The 14559-nt window shown below is 44.5% G+C and overlaps 1 protein-coding gene across 2 annotated transcripts in view; it reads left to right on the top strand.

Moving 5' to 3' along the window:
* Window positions 1–14559, top strand: part of LOC109892367 (integrin alpha-1) — an 86757-nt gene that overhangs the window by 16198 nt on the left and 56000 nt on the right. For both annotated transcript variants that reach the window (XM_020484857.2, XM_031826257.1), the window contains exon 2: window positions 9977–10097. In XM_020484857.2, coding sequence (XP_020340446.2) covers window positions 9977–10097 — 121 coding nt within the window. The remainder of the gene's footprint in view (window positions 1–9976; window positions 10098–14559) is intronic.

The raw sequence follows: 14559 nt of genomic DNA, 5'->3' as shown, positions 1-14559 counted from the left end.
TCGGGAGCCGATTGGCGCAGCAGTGGCGCTTAAAACAGTGACTAAGCGGCACATAAAACAGTGACTAAGCGGCACATAAAACAGTGACTAAGCGGCGCATAAAACTGTGACTAAGCGGCACATAAAACAGTGACTAAGCGGCACATAAAACAGTGACTAAGCGGCACACAAAACAGTGACTAAGCGGCACATAAAACAGTGACTAAGCGGCAAATAAAACAGTGACTAAGCAAATAGATGAATTCTACTGTGAACATAATGAAGTGATCGCAGCAGAAGTTGAAGTCTCTCCAGTTGGAGTAAAAAGTCAGTTCAGAACCCAAGAGATAACCCATGTCAGAACCCAGTAGAGCCCAAGAGAGAACCAATTTCAGAACCCAGTACTACCCAATAGATAACCAATGTCAGAACCCAAGAGAGAACCAATGTCAGAACCCAATGAAACCCAAGAGAGAACCAATTTCAGAACCCAGTACAGCCCAATAGATAACCAATGTCAGAACCCAAGAGAGAACCAATGTCAGAACCCAATGAAACCCAAGAGAGAACCAATTTCAGAACCCAGTAGAGCTCAAGAGATAACCAATGTCAGAACCCAATAGAGCCCAAGAGAGAACCAATTTCAGAACCCAATAGAGCCCAAGAGAGAACCAATTTCAGAACCCAATAGAGCCCAAGAGAGAACCAATGTCAGAACCCATAATAAAGAAAACAACCCAAGAGAGTGTTCCCCAGAACACAGTGACCAAGCAGTTAGGACGAGAGAGAGGAACAGAGAGAGAGAGAGGGGTGGGGGGTGGATAGAGAGTATGAGAATGTGCTCCTGGTCCATGCCAACATATGTCTCAGAGAAGCAGAGTCAGACTATCCTTCTCATTAGAGAGCAGAGCACTGTGCTGCTGACGTCTCTTAATTCTTTCCCTGACGACCACTGCCTGCCAACTGATTTAGGATCAGTTTTACCACAGCCTGGAATGAGTTAGTGAACACTGCTTCCCGGAATGATCAGATTCTATAGCGAACTGATTTAGGATCAGTTTTTCATCACGGCTCACCATTAGCTAGCCTGAACTGAGTTAGTGATCACGTCTGGCTCAGAGGGTCAAACACCAGACACTGACTTAGGATCAGTTTAACCACGGCTCACCTCACCACCTAACCTGAACTGAAATGTAAGATCAATGTCAGGTTGCTCCACTTAATAGCTACCAGACCTGAAGTTTTATGTTTTTCACAGGGTCAGTTAGTTTTACTTTTGTCAAGTGTGGCTGATCACACTTCTAACACTGATTGGGGATCAGTTTTACGGTTAAGTCTGGCTAACAGGCCTGTAGTGCTGATTTAAGGTGGGCTTTATTGTGGCTAAGCATGGCTGACAGGTCGGGGGCGACCACAGACATGATGCAGAAAGGGTGTCGGTCTGGTTGGTATATATATCACCCCACATCAGAGGAGGACTGGATTTCATCTGAGACGTGCTGAAAGGATTTGAGTGCCTCTCACTGGGAGTGTTAAGTCACTTCTAGATTGTGTGTGTGTGTGTGTGCGTGTGTGTGCGTGCGTGTGTGTGCGTGTGTGTGTGTGTGTGTGTGTGTGTGTGCGTGCGTGTGTGTGTGTGTGTGTGTGTGTGTGTGTGTGTGTGTGTGTGTGTGTGTGTGTGTGTGTGTGTGTGTGTGTGCGTGTGTGTGTGTGTGTGTGTCTGTGCGCTGTGTGGTGTTTATTGTGTGTGCATGCGTGTATTGTGCTTGTTCAATTCAATCACCCAAAGACGGGACACACATGCAAGATGTTGTGATATTCTTAGTGGGAGGCAGGGCTGGCCACTGGAAGGAAACGTTCCTCTTCTGTCCCCCTCAGTGCAGCACGTTTCCTATACATCAGGTATTCCCAAACTGAGGTACGCACAATGCCGTCGGGGGTACCCCAAATAAAAATGGGATTCAAATAAAATAAAAACATTTTAAAACATTTTTTCTTCACATTTTCAAACGGTACATTTAAATTTCCCAACGAGGCTGTACATTTGGGTGAGGTTTTTTTCTGGCCTGAGTCTAGTGTTCAGTGAAATAACAATACAACCTAGTCCAATAATTAACATCCAATCACATTAACTGTTATTCTCGCAACTTATATGGTGAGCTACCGAATTGCTAGGACAGGCAAACCCCATACTATTGTGGAGGACTTCCCCCTGCTGCGGATATGGTTGGGACAATGCTGGGGAAAAAGCCAAAAGAACAATACAGAAAATGCCTTCATCAAACAACACTGTTTCACGACGCATCAGTGACATGGCAGGAGATGTTTTGAAACAATTACTGCTTCGCTTACAAGCCAGTGAATTCTTTGCGTTACAGCTGGATGAGCCAACAGACGTGGCGGGCCTGGCACAGCTCCTGGTATATGTCTGTTACGTTTATGGGGGGTCAATTAATTAAGGAAAACTTTCTCTTCTGCAAACCACTGGAAACCAGGACAACATGAGAATATATTTTTAAAGTACTGGACAGCTTTGTGACATCAAATGGACTTTGGTGGTCAAGATGTGTTGGTATCTGTACTGATGGCGCAAAAGCCATGATAGCGAGACATAGTGGAGTGGTAATGTGCATGCAAGCAGTACACTACAGCATCCACCAAAAGGCTCTTGCTGCCAAGGGAATGCCTGACAGCTTGAAATACTTTTTGGACACTATAGTGAAAATGGTTTGTGAAAATGTATAATATATAGTGTATAATGAAAATGTATAATGTATAGTGAAAATGGTTAAACTTTGTTTAAGCAAGGCCCCTGAACTCTCGTGTATTTTCTGCATTATGCAATGATATGGGCAGCGACCATGTCACGCTTTTACAACATACAGAAGAAGTGCGCTGGTTATCAAGGGGAAAAGTATTGACACGTTTTTTAAAATTGAGAGACGAGCTTAAAGATTTCTTTACTAACCATCATTTTCACTTGTCAGACCGCTTGCATGATGACGAGTTTCTCACACGACTGGCCTGTCTGGGTGATGTTGTTTCTCACCTGAATGATCTGAATCTAGGATTACAGGGACTTTCCGCTACTATATTCATTGTGCGGCACAAAATTCTCTTCGATCATAATCAGTCGTGTATATTCCCCCCCAAGCAGACACATCGACGGCCCTGAAAGAACTCCATTCGACTCTATGTAAACTGGAAACCACATATCCCGAGGCTGCATTTATTGTAGATAGGGATTTTAACAAGGCTAATCTGAAAACAAGACTCCCTAAATTCTATCAGCATATCGATTGCACAACCCGGGCTGGAAAAAACCCTGGATCATTGTTATTCTTAACTTCCGCAACTCATATATGGCCCTCCCTCCTTTCAGAAAAGCATACATATTCGTATTAATTTCTTTACACTTGTGTGTATAAGGTAGTTGTTGTGAAATTGTTAGGTTAGATTACTTGTTAGATATTGCTGCATGGTCGGAACTAGAAGCACAAGCATTTCGCTACACTCGCATTAACATCTGCTAACCGTGTAAGCGACGAATAACATTTGATTTGATTTGAATTGATGCTATAAGAAGTTGGAGCTCTTCTCTGTCTGCATTAACAAGGACAACACGCAGGTCTTTCCATCATTGTATGATTTCTTTGTGTGCAAATTAACTCAAGCTTACGGACAATGTCAAATGTGATACAGCGAAGCACCTGAGTGAGCTGGGTGAGCAATTACGCAGGTACTTTCCTGAAACGGATGACACAAACAACTGGATTCATTATCCCTTTCAGGCCTTGCCTCCAGTCTACTTACCAATATCTGAACAAGAGAGCCTCATCGAAATTGCAACAAGCGGTTCTGTGAAAATTTTAATGAATCAGAAGCCACTGCCAGATTTCTGGATAGGGCTGCGCTCAGAGTTTCTTGCCTTGGCAAATCGCGCTGTTAAGACACTGATGCCCTTTTCAACCACATACCTATGTGAGAGTGGATTCTTGGCCCTCACTGGAATGAAAACTAAATACAGGCACAGACTGTGTGTGGAAAATGATTTAAGACTGAGACTCTCTCCAATACAACCCAACATTGCAGAGTTATGTGTATCCTTTCAATGTCACTTTTCTCATTAACCTGTGTTGAGTTCTTCACAATTTTTGTTGAACAAATAACGTTTTATTTGTAAGATGGCTAAATAAAGAGCTAAATTATTGATTATTATTATATTATTATTTGTGCCCTGGTCCTATAATAGCTCTTTGTCATTTCTCATGAGCCGGATTGTGACAAAAACTCACCCTCATTCTTATGTTTAATAAATGTATCGTATAGTGTGTGTGTGGCAGTCTTACAATGATGGCAAAAAACAACATTTGTGAGTGTGCTGACCCTGTTGCTAGAGGGGGTACAGCTGGAGGTTGAATGTTTGAAGGGGTACGGGACTATACAAAGTTTGGGAACCACTGCTCTACATCATCCAGACCTGAATGTGATCAGTGGAAAAGGCCTCCTGCTTGAGGCCATCTTGAATCAGCTAAATGAGCAGTGTTTTCTGGCAGGGACATGGAAGAGGTGAGGTGTTTGTGTGTGTGTGTGTCTCTCTGTCTCTGTCTCTCTCTCTGTCACTCTCTCAACTATGAACTGTACTCATCATTAATCAAACAGATATGCAGGGATGGTGACTTTATTTAATACAGGCAGAACAGAAGGTGGTATGGAGAGCAACATGTTATATGATACTGCATCAGCAGCAATATCATATAAAAAAGATCCTCCAGTATGTTTCTTGAATTGGCTTGAGACCTGAGGATGGCCTTTCTTAAACCCTTTACTCCATCAGTACCATGGTTATCCTCTACCACACGCGTGTGTGTCTTTCATTTGGTTCAGATGTGTTTGTGTGTCTGGGGGTAGCACTAGGCTGTTAGGCCCTATCACCCTGTAACATGCATTATCACCGTGTGGCCCTATCACCCTGTTACATGCATTACCCCCGAGTGGCCCTATCACTCTGTTACATGCGTTATCACTGTGTGGCCCTATCACCCTGTTACATGCATTATCACTGTGTGGCCCTATCACCCTGTAACATGCATTACCACCGTGTGGCCCTATCACCCTGTTACATGCATTATGACCGTTTGGCCCTATCACCCTGTTACATGCATTACCACCATTTGGCCCTATCACCCTGTAACATGCATTACCACCCTATGGTCCTATCACCCTGTTACATGCATTACCACCATGTGGCCCTATCACCCTGTTACATGCATGATCACTGTGTTGCCCTATCACCCTGTTACATGCATGATCACCGTGTGGCCCTATCACCCTGTTACATGCATTACCCCCGAGTGGCCCTATCACTCTGTTACATGCGTTATCACTGTGTGGCCCTATCACCCTGTTACATGCATTATCACTGTGTGGCCCTATCACCCTGTAACATGCATTACCACATTGTGGCCCTATCACCCTGTAACATGCATTATGACCGTTTGGCCCTATCACCCTGTTACATGCATTACCACCGTTTGGCCCTATCACCCTGTAACATGCATTACCACCCTGTGGTCCTATCACCATGTTACATGCATTACCACCATGTGGCCCTATCACCCTGTAACATGCATTACCACTGAGTGGCCCTATCACCCTGTAACATGCATGATCACTGTGTGGCCCTATCACCCTGTAACATGCATTATCACTGTGTGGCCCTATCACCCTGTTACATGCATTACCACCATGTGGCCCTATCACCCTGTAACATGCATTACCACCATGTGGCCCTATCACCCTGTTACATGCATTACCACTGAGTGGCCCTATCATCCTGTTACATGCATTACCACCCCGTGGCCCTATCACCCTGTAACATGCATTACCACTGTTTGGCCCTATCACCCTGTAACATGCATTATCACTGTGTGGCCCTATCACCCTGTTACATGCATTACCACCATGTGGCCCTATCACCCTGTAACATGCATTACCACCATGTGGCCCTATCACCCTGTAACATGCATTACCACTGAGTGGCCCTATCATCCTGTTACATGCATTACCACCCCGTGGCCCTATCACCCTGTAACATGCATTACCACTGTTTGGCCCTATCACCCTGTAACATGCATTATCACTGTGTGGCCCTATCACCCTGTTACATGCATTACCGCCATGTGGCCCTATCACCCTGTAACATGCATTACCACCATGTGGCCCTATCACCCTGTAACATGCATTACCACTGAGTGGCCCTATCACCCTGTTACATGCATTACCACCCTGTGGCCCTATCACCCTGTATCATGCATTACCACCGTTTGGCCCTATCACCCTGTAATATGCATTACCACTGAGTGACCCTATCACCCTGTAACATGCATTATCACTGTGTGGCCCTATCACCCTGTTACATACATTACCACCATGTGGCCCTATCACCCTGTAACATGCATTACCACTGAGTGGCCCTAGCACCCTGTAACATGCATTATCACTGTGTGGCCCTATCACCCTGTTACATGTATTACCACCATGTGGCCCTATCACCCTGTAACATGCATTACCACTGAGTGGCCCTATCACCCTGTAACATGCATTACCACCCTGTGGCCCTATCACCCTGTATCATGCATTACCACCATTTGGCCCTGTCACCCTGTTACATGCATTAGTGTATTATTTAATTATGGGATGTGTAATGACTTACTTCTCCATCCTGTTCTCAGTGTCCAGACGATGGATCGGAGATTGACTGTTCTGGGAGGCACCTCAGGGTATATCTGTGTCTCTGGCCATGTCTGTGCCTGCGTCCCATATGGCACCCTATTCCCTATTTAGTGCACTACGTTTGACCAGATCTTTATGGACTCTGTATAGTGCACTACAAAGGGAGTAGGGTGCCATTCGGGACACAACTATGGCTCCTGTTTACAAGCCACATCGGAGATTGCAGAGGAAGCTCATAATGTTTATCTAGCACCCCAAAACGAAGTAGATGCTCCCAAAGACAACAGAGGCTGATAATAACCAGCCATGATATCCGTGCTGATGCTCACGGACACATTTAAAGTCAGGACAGGACAGAGATGCTGCAATGAACAGCTCCCTAGAAAAACAGTTGCTCCCTAAGAAAACAAAGGGTAACATTTATTTAACTAGGCAAGTTAGTTAAGAACAAATTCTTATTTACAATGCCGGCCTACCCCGGACGACACTGGTCCAGTTGTGCACCGCCCTATGGGACTCCCAATCACATCCGGATGTGATTCAAACCAGGGACTGTAGTGTCACCTCTTGCACTGAGATGCAGTGCCTTAGACCGCTGCGCCACTCGGGAGCACGTCCATCCAGTCTGGTCTCGGGGACATAGAGGCATTCATACTCTGGTCCCAGACACATACTGGTTAGGGTATTCAAACTCAGGACTGGACTGAAGTAACCTCGTCCCCAGGCTAATTGTTTACAAAGGAATTGCTGGGGAGGAAGTATCTGGCTCACTAGACTAGGACAGGAGGCGGTGTATAGAAAACAGAACCTGAATATGACTCACCAAGTCCAGTCTGGTCTTAGGAATGTTCTGTACTGTAGGGTTATTCATGGAGGAGGTGTATAGAAAACAGAACCTGAATATGACTCACCAAGTCCAGTCTGGTCTTAGGAATGTTCTGTACTGTAGGGTTATTCATGGAGGAGGTGTATAGAGAACAGAACCTGATTACCATGACCACGTAGGGTCATATGGTCTTGCTCTGGTCTTGCTGTCTAAAACTTAGGACAGGTCAGAGTTGGTGTGAACAGAAGGACTCATTTGGAGAAAGGGCAATGGTGTCCAAGTGGCTGCAGTGTACAGACAGCTTAATACATTTTAATAAGAGGTCTCTGTAAAATACCTACAGAATATGCTGCAGACAAAGTAGATGAAGCACTGGAAATGGAAAGTGGCTTGGAAGTCTTACAGTGAGCTTTGAATAGAAGGCCTGTGGCTAACTGGCTGCACATGGACCATTCATATTAACCATGTCTGCTCTGCTCTCTGACACTCAGTACAGTACACTGGTTCTTCTCTCTGCTTCTGTTTGTCTGTGACAAATACACAATCAACCAGTGTTAAGGCTTCCTGCTTGGCGCCGTGTCCAACTCCAAGTGTAGCAGAAAGTGAATGTGTACTCCCACAGCTGATCTCCATACTGTAGGCATCGGTACAGTATGTTTTTGGTGATGTTTGGCTGTGGGATGCTCAATCCTCGTCACTAGAAGACAAGTCTGTGTTGTGTCCAGTATTCATCCACTGTGTGTTTTGTGGTCTTCGTGTTTTGTCTCTCTCCTCTACTACTCAGTATCTTGGCCCATGTTGCAGTGCTCTGCTAATCCTCGCATCCCCCTCACAAATACAGGAATTGAATAAATTGCTTGGAGGAATTCCATGGCACACTAAAAATGAAAAGTGTCATTGTTGCGGAAGCACAATGAGACGTTCAAAGTCTATATTTAGATATTTAGTCGGTCCATAGTTCACAGTAGCTAAATAGCGGTCTGTGGAGGTCTGGTGAAGACGGCATTGTCTTGAAGGGGTCAGATGTTAGAGGTCAGAGGACGCAGAGGGGTCTCTGACAGACAGAACTCTCTTAGCATTCTATGATGACATTCCTCTGTCTTCTATGAACACAGGAAGGGCTCTCTCTCTCTCTCCCATGTTCTCTCTCTCTCTCTTTCTTTCTCTTTCTCTCCCACTTTCTCTCTCTCTCTTATCTCTTTCTCTCTTTCTTTCTCTCTCTTTCTCTCTTTCTCACTCTCTTTCTCTCTCTCAATTCAATTCAATTCAAAGGGCTTTATTGGCATGGGAAACCTATGTTAACATTGCCAAAGCAAGTGAGGTAGATAATATACAAAAGTGAAATAAACAATAAAAATGAACAATTAACATTACATTCACAGAAGTTCCAAAATAATAAAGAAATTACAAATGTCATATAATGTTATGATTATGATTTCCTTATATTACGTCCATCTCACTGCCTTCTGTATTCCATACAGGTCAATTCAAAATGCTTTATTGGCATGACGAACATTACATTTGTAACAAAACACAAGTAAAAACCCCGTTGAGGAACATTTAAGATACCACCAGATACCAGATACCACCCATCGAACGTGTAACAACAAAATGGTGCTAAAAGTGGGAAAAGTCACCAGTTTTTCATCCTGCATTTCTGCAGTTGATTTTTCAATGCTTCTTGTTTGTGTAACATATTGTGTAAATATTTATGGTTTAGATTTTTCAATGCTTCTTGTTTGTGTAACATATTGTGTAAATATTTATGGTTTAGATTTTTCAATGCTTCTTGTTTGTGTAACATATTGTGTAAATATTTATGGTTTAGATTTTTCAATGCTTCTTGTTTGTGTAACATATTGTGTAAATATTTATGGTTTAGAGTTTTCCTGCTTGCCAATAACTCTGTAAATATGAGGGAAGATCATTGAGACTGCAATATTTTACCAAAATGACATTTTTATCTCATTATCATATCATTTTTGGGTAATAATTAAGTACCTTACTGTGAATATTTTCAATTAAAATGGTCAAAAAGGAACAATAATAGCTTCTTAGCAAAGAGCAATTTCTCAAGCAAGAATTTAGCTAGGACTGTCTGGAAGTGGTCTTAGTGGGGAGGGGAAAACTGAAAATGAGCTGTTATTGGCAGAGAGGTTTGGAACTCTCTTTCTTTATTGGTCTACTAACTAATTTACCTCCTGGTGATGTCACCATGGAATGCCAAAACTCCATCCCACCAAAACAGGCTTAAATTTCAGGCGGTCATTTCAAACAGCTCTTACACTAAAATGGCATTATCATCATTTTCACAACCTCATAGTGTGTAAATATATATATAAAACCCATGAAAATCACGTTTTTGACTGCATCTAGATCTTTTCTCAAATAAAAGTCTTTGTTTTCTCTGTAGTAACAACAGTTCTTTTCTTGCAGTGTTGATACCGTGTGTATTGTCATTTAACGTGGATGACAAGAATGGGGAGACTTTCAATGGTCCGCTGGAGGACATGTTTGGATACTCAGTCCAGCAGTTTGAGAACAGTGAGGGGAAGTGGTGAGTCCATTCGTGTTATCATCCACAAGACCTGGGTTCACATAGTGTCCGTTTTCTTTCAAATACTTTAGCTGCACTTGATTAAGCTTGCCTGGTTCCATGGAATCAATGAAATAGTACCAAAAGTTTAAACAGCAAACTCAACCCAACTGGCACTCCAGCCAGGCTCAATAAAACACAAAGTATTTAAAGAGAAAACAAATACTATTTGAACCCAGGTCTATTTGAACCCACTCTAACACTTGTCACTGGCCATGTCTGAACACCCATACTTGCGTTCTAAGTATTCCAGGATGTTATACTAATTTAGATGATTTTGGCTTTTCATTGAGTGGAATTCACTGCACACTTTTGAGGAAGGGAATGGGCTTTCCAGACTAACCTGTGTTTGACAGCAGCTTATCATCAGCTGATAATGAAATAAGAGGACGATCTCTTTAATAAATGTAACGAATAGCGTGCACATTGGATGACGCATTCTCATGATGGGTGAGCCTAGTTCGTTATTTGTTGCTCACTGTATTGGTTTTTGACTAATCACTGCTTTCCAAAAAATGATGTAGTACGATTAGTACACAGTATGTAGTTTTAGTAAGTAGTAGGCAAGACAGATTTCAGACAAGACCACTGTCCTGGTAGTCAGGGTTGGGGTCAATTCCATTTAAATTCCAATCAATTCAAGAAGTACACTGAAAATCCAATTCTAAATCTCTTCAATGAATTTCAATGAGGAACATTTTCAATTGGAATTGGAATTTGGTTTAGTTTCTGAATTGACTGGAATTGAAATGGAATTGACCCCAACCCTGACAGTAGTTTGGTTTCCTGTTAGCTGAACAAGTTCAACATTGAGATACAGTATCTTGCAATACCGATTGCAATCATATCGTGACTTGTGTGTCCCTCCCTGTAAAGTTGACAATTTCATAATTTTTTCCTTTTTTAGAGAAATTAACATATTGAACATACAGGATTTTGTAATAATAAAATTGGTATGTAAAGAAAAGAGAAACAAAAAGAGGTTGTTCTACACCCCGAACTCCCCATCCCATTCCCGCTTGTATCAGTTAGGCCTGCAGCCTAACACCGTCTGTCTCATATAAAGAGTCCCTCCCTCCGCTTGTTAAGTGAACACAACCTACCAGAGTATCCACTCAGCCCGCCAGTAAAGACACCGTGAAACCATGATCTCTCTCTTAATTGGTCAAGGAACACATATTTACATGCTAGTAAACTACGTCTGCCCCCCTTTAGAGAAAGGTACTGTTCCCTCAGACAGAGAGAGAGAGAGACAGTCGGCCCCTATAGTTATCCTACGGAGGCCCTGACAGTGTGAGCCTCTGTGTGTGTCCTAAATGGCACCCTATTCCCTACACAGTACACTACTACATAAATAGGGAATAGGGGGCCATTTGGGACTCAACCTCTAACTAGCTAACTATCCACATACATTCAGCTGGAATGGGCTTATTAAACTCATATGGGACCAGTTACAGTAATTCAGTCCTTCTCAATCAGCAGGAGCAGCTGTGATGAGGAACGATGAATGATCCCACAGCTTTCTTCTTTTACAGAGTTCATGTAGAGAATTCCCTGATGGCTCCAGTTACTCTCACGTGTACACAGATAGATACCACTGTATAAGAGTGACGAGGGCTAGTTATGTGTTTGTTCCAATATCCACACTTGCATACCACTTGAAGGCATGTTTACACTTGTAATTTCACCCAAAGATCATGTTAAAGCAAGACCTGATAATTCCAGTTACTTTCTAGTGCACAAATACTACACATACTAACATACCATATGCTAGCAGTATGTGTTGATATTGGAGCAGAGCCTTGGTTGGGCTTATAATTTACACAAACCTCCCTTAAAGTCAGAGCGATAGAGAGAGAGAGAGAGAAATTGTGCCTAGATGCCTACGTTACTTAACCTGGGTTACTGTAGATGTGAGGTGTGTGATCGTAACCTGGGTTACTGTAAATGTGAGGTGTGTGATCGTAAACTGGGTTACTGTAGGTGAGTGATCATACACAGATGGAATGGCACCATTAGACACCTCTCACTCAAAGCAAGGGCTAGGTCAGTGTGCTAGGTCAGTGTGCTAGGACAGTGTGCTAGGACAGTGTGCTAGGACAGTGTGCTAGGACAGTGTGCTAGGTCAGTGTGCTAGGTCAATGTGCTAGGTCAATGTGCTAGGTCAGTGTGCTAGGACAGTGTGCTAGGACAGTGTGCTAGGTCAGTGTGCTAGTTCAGTGTGCTAGGTCAGTGTGCTAGGTCAGTGTGCTAGGACAGTGTGCTAGGACAGTGTGCTAGGTCAGTGTGCTAGTTCAGTCTGCTAGGACAATGTGCTAGGTCAGTGTGCTAGGTCAGTGTGCTAGGTCAATGTGCTAGGTCAGTGTGCTAGGTCAGTGTGCTAGGACAATGTGCTAGGTCAGTGTGCTAGTTCAGTGTGCTAGGACAATGTGCTAGGTCAGTGTGCTAGGTCAATGTGCTAGGTCAGTGTGCTAGGTCAGTGTGCTAGGACAGTGTGCTAGGACAGTGTGCTAGGTCAGTGTGCTAGTTCAGTGTGCTAGGACAGTGTGCTAGGACAGTGTGCTTGGTCAGTGTGCTAGTTCAGTGTGCTAGGTCAGTGTGCTAGGTCAGTGTCAAAGGACAGTGTGCTAGGACAATGTGCTAGGTCAGTGTGCTAGGTCAGTGTGCTAGGACAGTGTGCTAGGACAGTGTGCTAGGTCAGTGTGCTAGGACAGTGTGCTAGGACAGTGTGCTAGGTCAGTGTGCTAGTTCAGTGTGCTAGGACAGTGTGCTAGGACAGTGTGCTTGGTCAGTGTGCTAGTTCAGTGTGCTAGGTCAGTGTGCTAGGTCAGTGTCAAAGGACAGTGTGCTAGGACAATGTGCTAGGTCAGTGTGCTGGGACAGTGTGCTAGGTCAGTGTGCTAGGTCAGTGTGCTAGGTTAGTGTGCTAGGACAGTGTGCTAGGACAGCTAGGACAGTGTGCTAGGTCAGTGTGCTAGGACAGTGTGCTATGACAGCTAAGTGAGTGAGCTAGGTCAGTGTGCTAGGACAGTGTGCTAGGACAGCTAGGTCAGTGTGCTAGGACAGTGTGCTCGGTCAGTGTGCTATGACAGCTAAGTGAGTGAGCTAGGTCAGTGTGCTAGGACAGTGTGCTAGGACAGCTAGGACAGTGTGCTAGGTCAGTGTGCTAGGACAGTGTGCTATGACAGCTAAGTGAGTGAGCTAGGTCAGTGTGCTAGGACAGTGTGCTAGGACAGCTAGGTCAGTGTGCTCGGTCAGTGTGCTATGACAGCTTGGACAGTGTGCTAGGACAATGTGCTAGGTCAGTGTGCTGGGACAGTGTGCTAGGTCAGTGTGCTAGGTCAGTGTGCTAGGTTAGTGTGCTAGGACAGTGTGCTAGGTCAGTGTGCTTGGTCAGTGTGCTAGTTCAGTGTGCTAGGACAGTGTGCTAGGACAGCTAGGACAGTGTGCTAGGTCAGTGTGCTAGGACAGTGTGCTATGACAGCTAAGTGAGTGAGCTAGGTCAGTGTGCTAGGACAGTGTGCTAGGACAGCTAGGTCAGTGTGCTAGGACAGTGTGCTCGGTCAGTGTGCTATGACAGCTTGGACAGTGTGCTAGGTCAGTGTGCTAGAACAGCTAGGACAGTGTGCTAGGACAGTGTGCTAGGTCAATGTGCTAGGTCAGTGTGCTAGGTCAGTGTGCTAGTTCAGTGTGCTTGGACAGAGTGCTAGGTCAGTGTGCTTGGACAGAGTGCTAGGTCAGTGTGCTAGGTCAGTGTGCTTGGACAGAGTGCTAGGTCAGTGTGCTTGGACAGAGTGCTAGGACAGAGTGCTAGTTCAGTGTGCTTGGACAGAGTGCTAGTTCAGTGTGCTTGGACAGAGTGCTAGGACAGTGTGCTTGGACAGAGTGCTAGGACAGAGTGCTTGGACAGAGTGCTAGGACAGAGTGCTAGTTCAGTGTGCTTGGACAGAGTGCTATGTCAGTGTGCTTGGAAAGTGTGCTTGGACAGAGTGCTAGGACAGAATGCTAGTTCAGTGTGCTTGGACAGAGTGCTAGGTCAGTGTGCTTGGAAAGTGTGCTTGGACAGAGTGCTAGGTCAGTGTGCTTGGACAGAGTGCTAGTTCAGTATGCTAGGTCAGTGTGCTTGGACAGTGTGCTTGGACAGAGTGCTAGGTCAGTGTGCTTGGACAGAGTGCTAGGACAGTGTGCTTGGACAGAGTGCTAGGTCAGTGTGCTTGGACAGAGTGCTAGGTCAGTGTGCTAGTACAGCCAGGTCAGTGTGCAAGGACAGCTAAGTCAGTGTGCTTGGACAGAGTGCTAGGTCAGTGTGCTAGTTCAGTGTGCTAGGACAGTGTGCTAGGACAGCTAGGACAGTGTGCTAGGTCAGCTAGGACAGTGTGCTAGGTCAGCTAGGACAGTGTGCTAGGTCAGTGTGCTAGGACAG

This window comes from Oncorhynchus kisutch, linkage group LG6, assembly GCF_002021735.2.
Source record: "Oncorhynchus kisutch isolate 150728-3 linkage group LG6, Okis_V2, whole genome shotgun sequence".
Lineage (NCBI taxonomy): Eukaryota > Metazoa > Chordata > Actinopteri > Salmoniformes > Salmonidae > Oncorhynchus > Oncorhynchus kisutch.
Note: the sequence above shows the minus strand (reverse complement) of the source record. Positions and strands in the feature narration are given on the sequence as shown.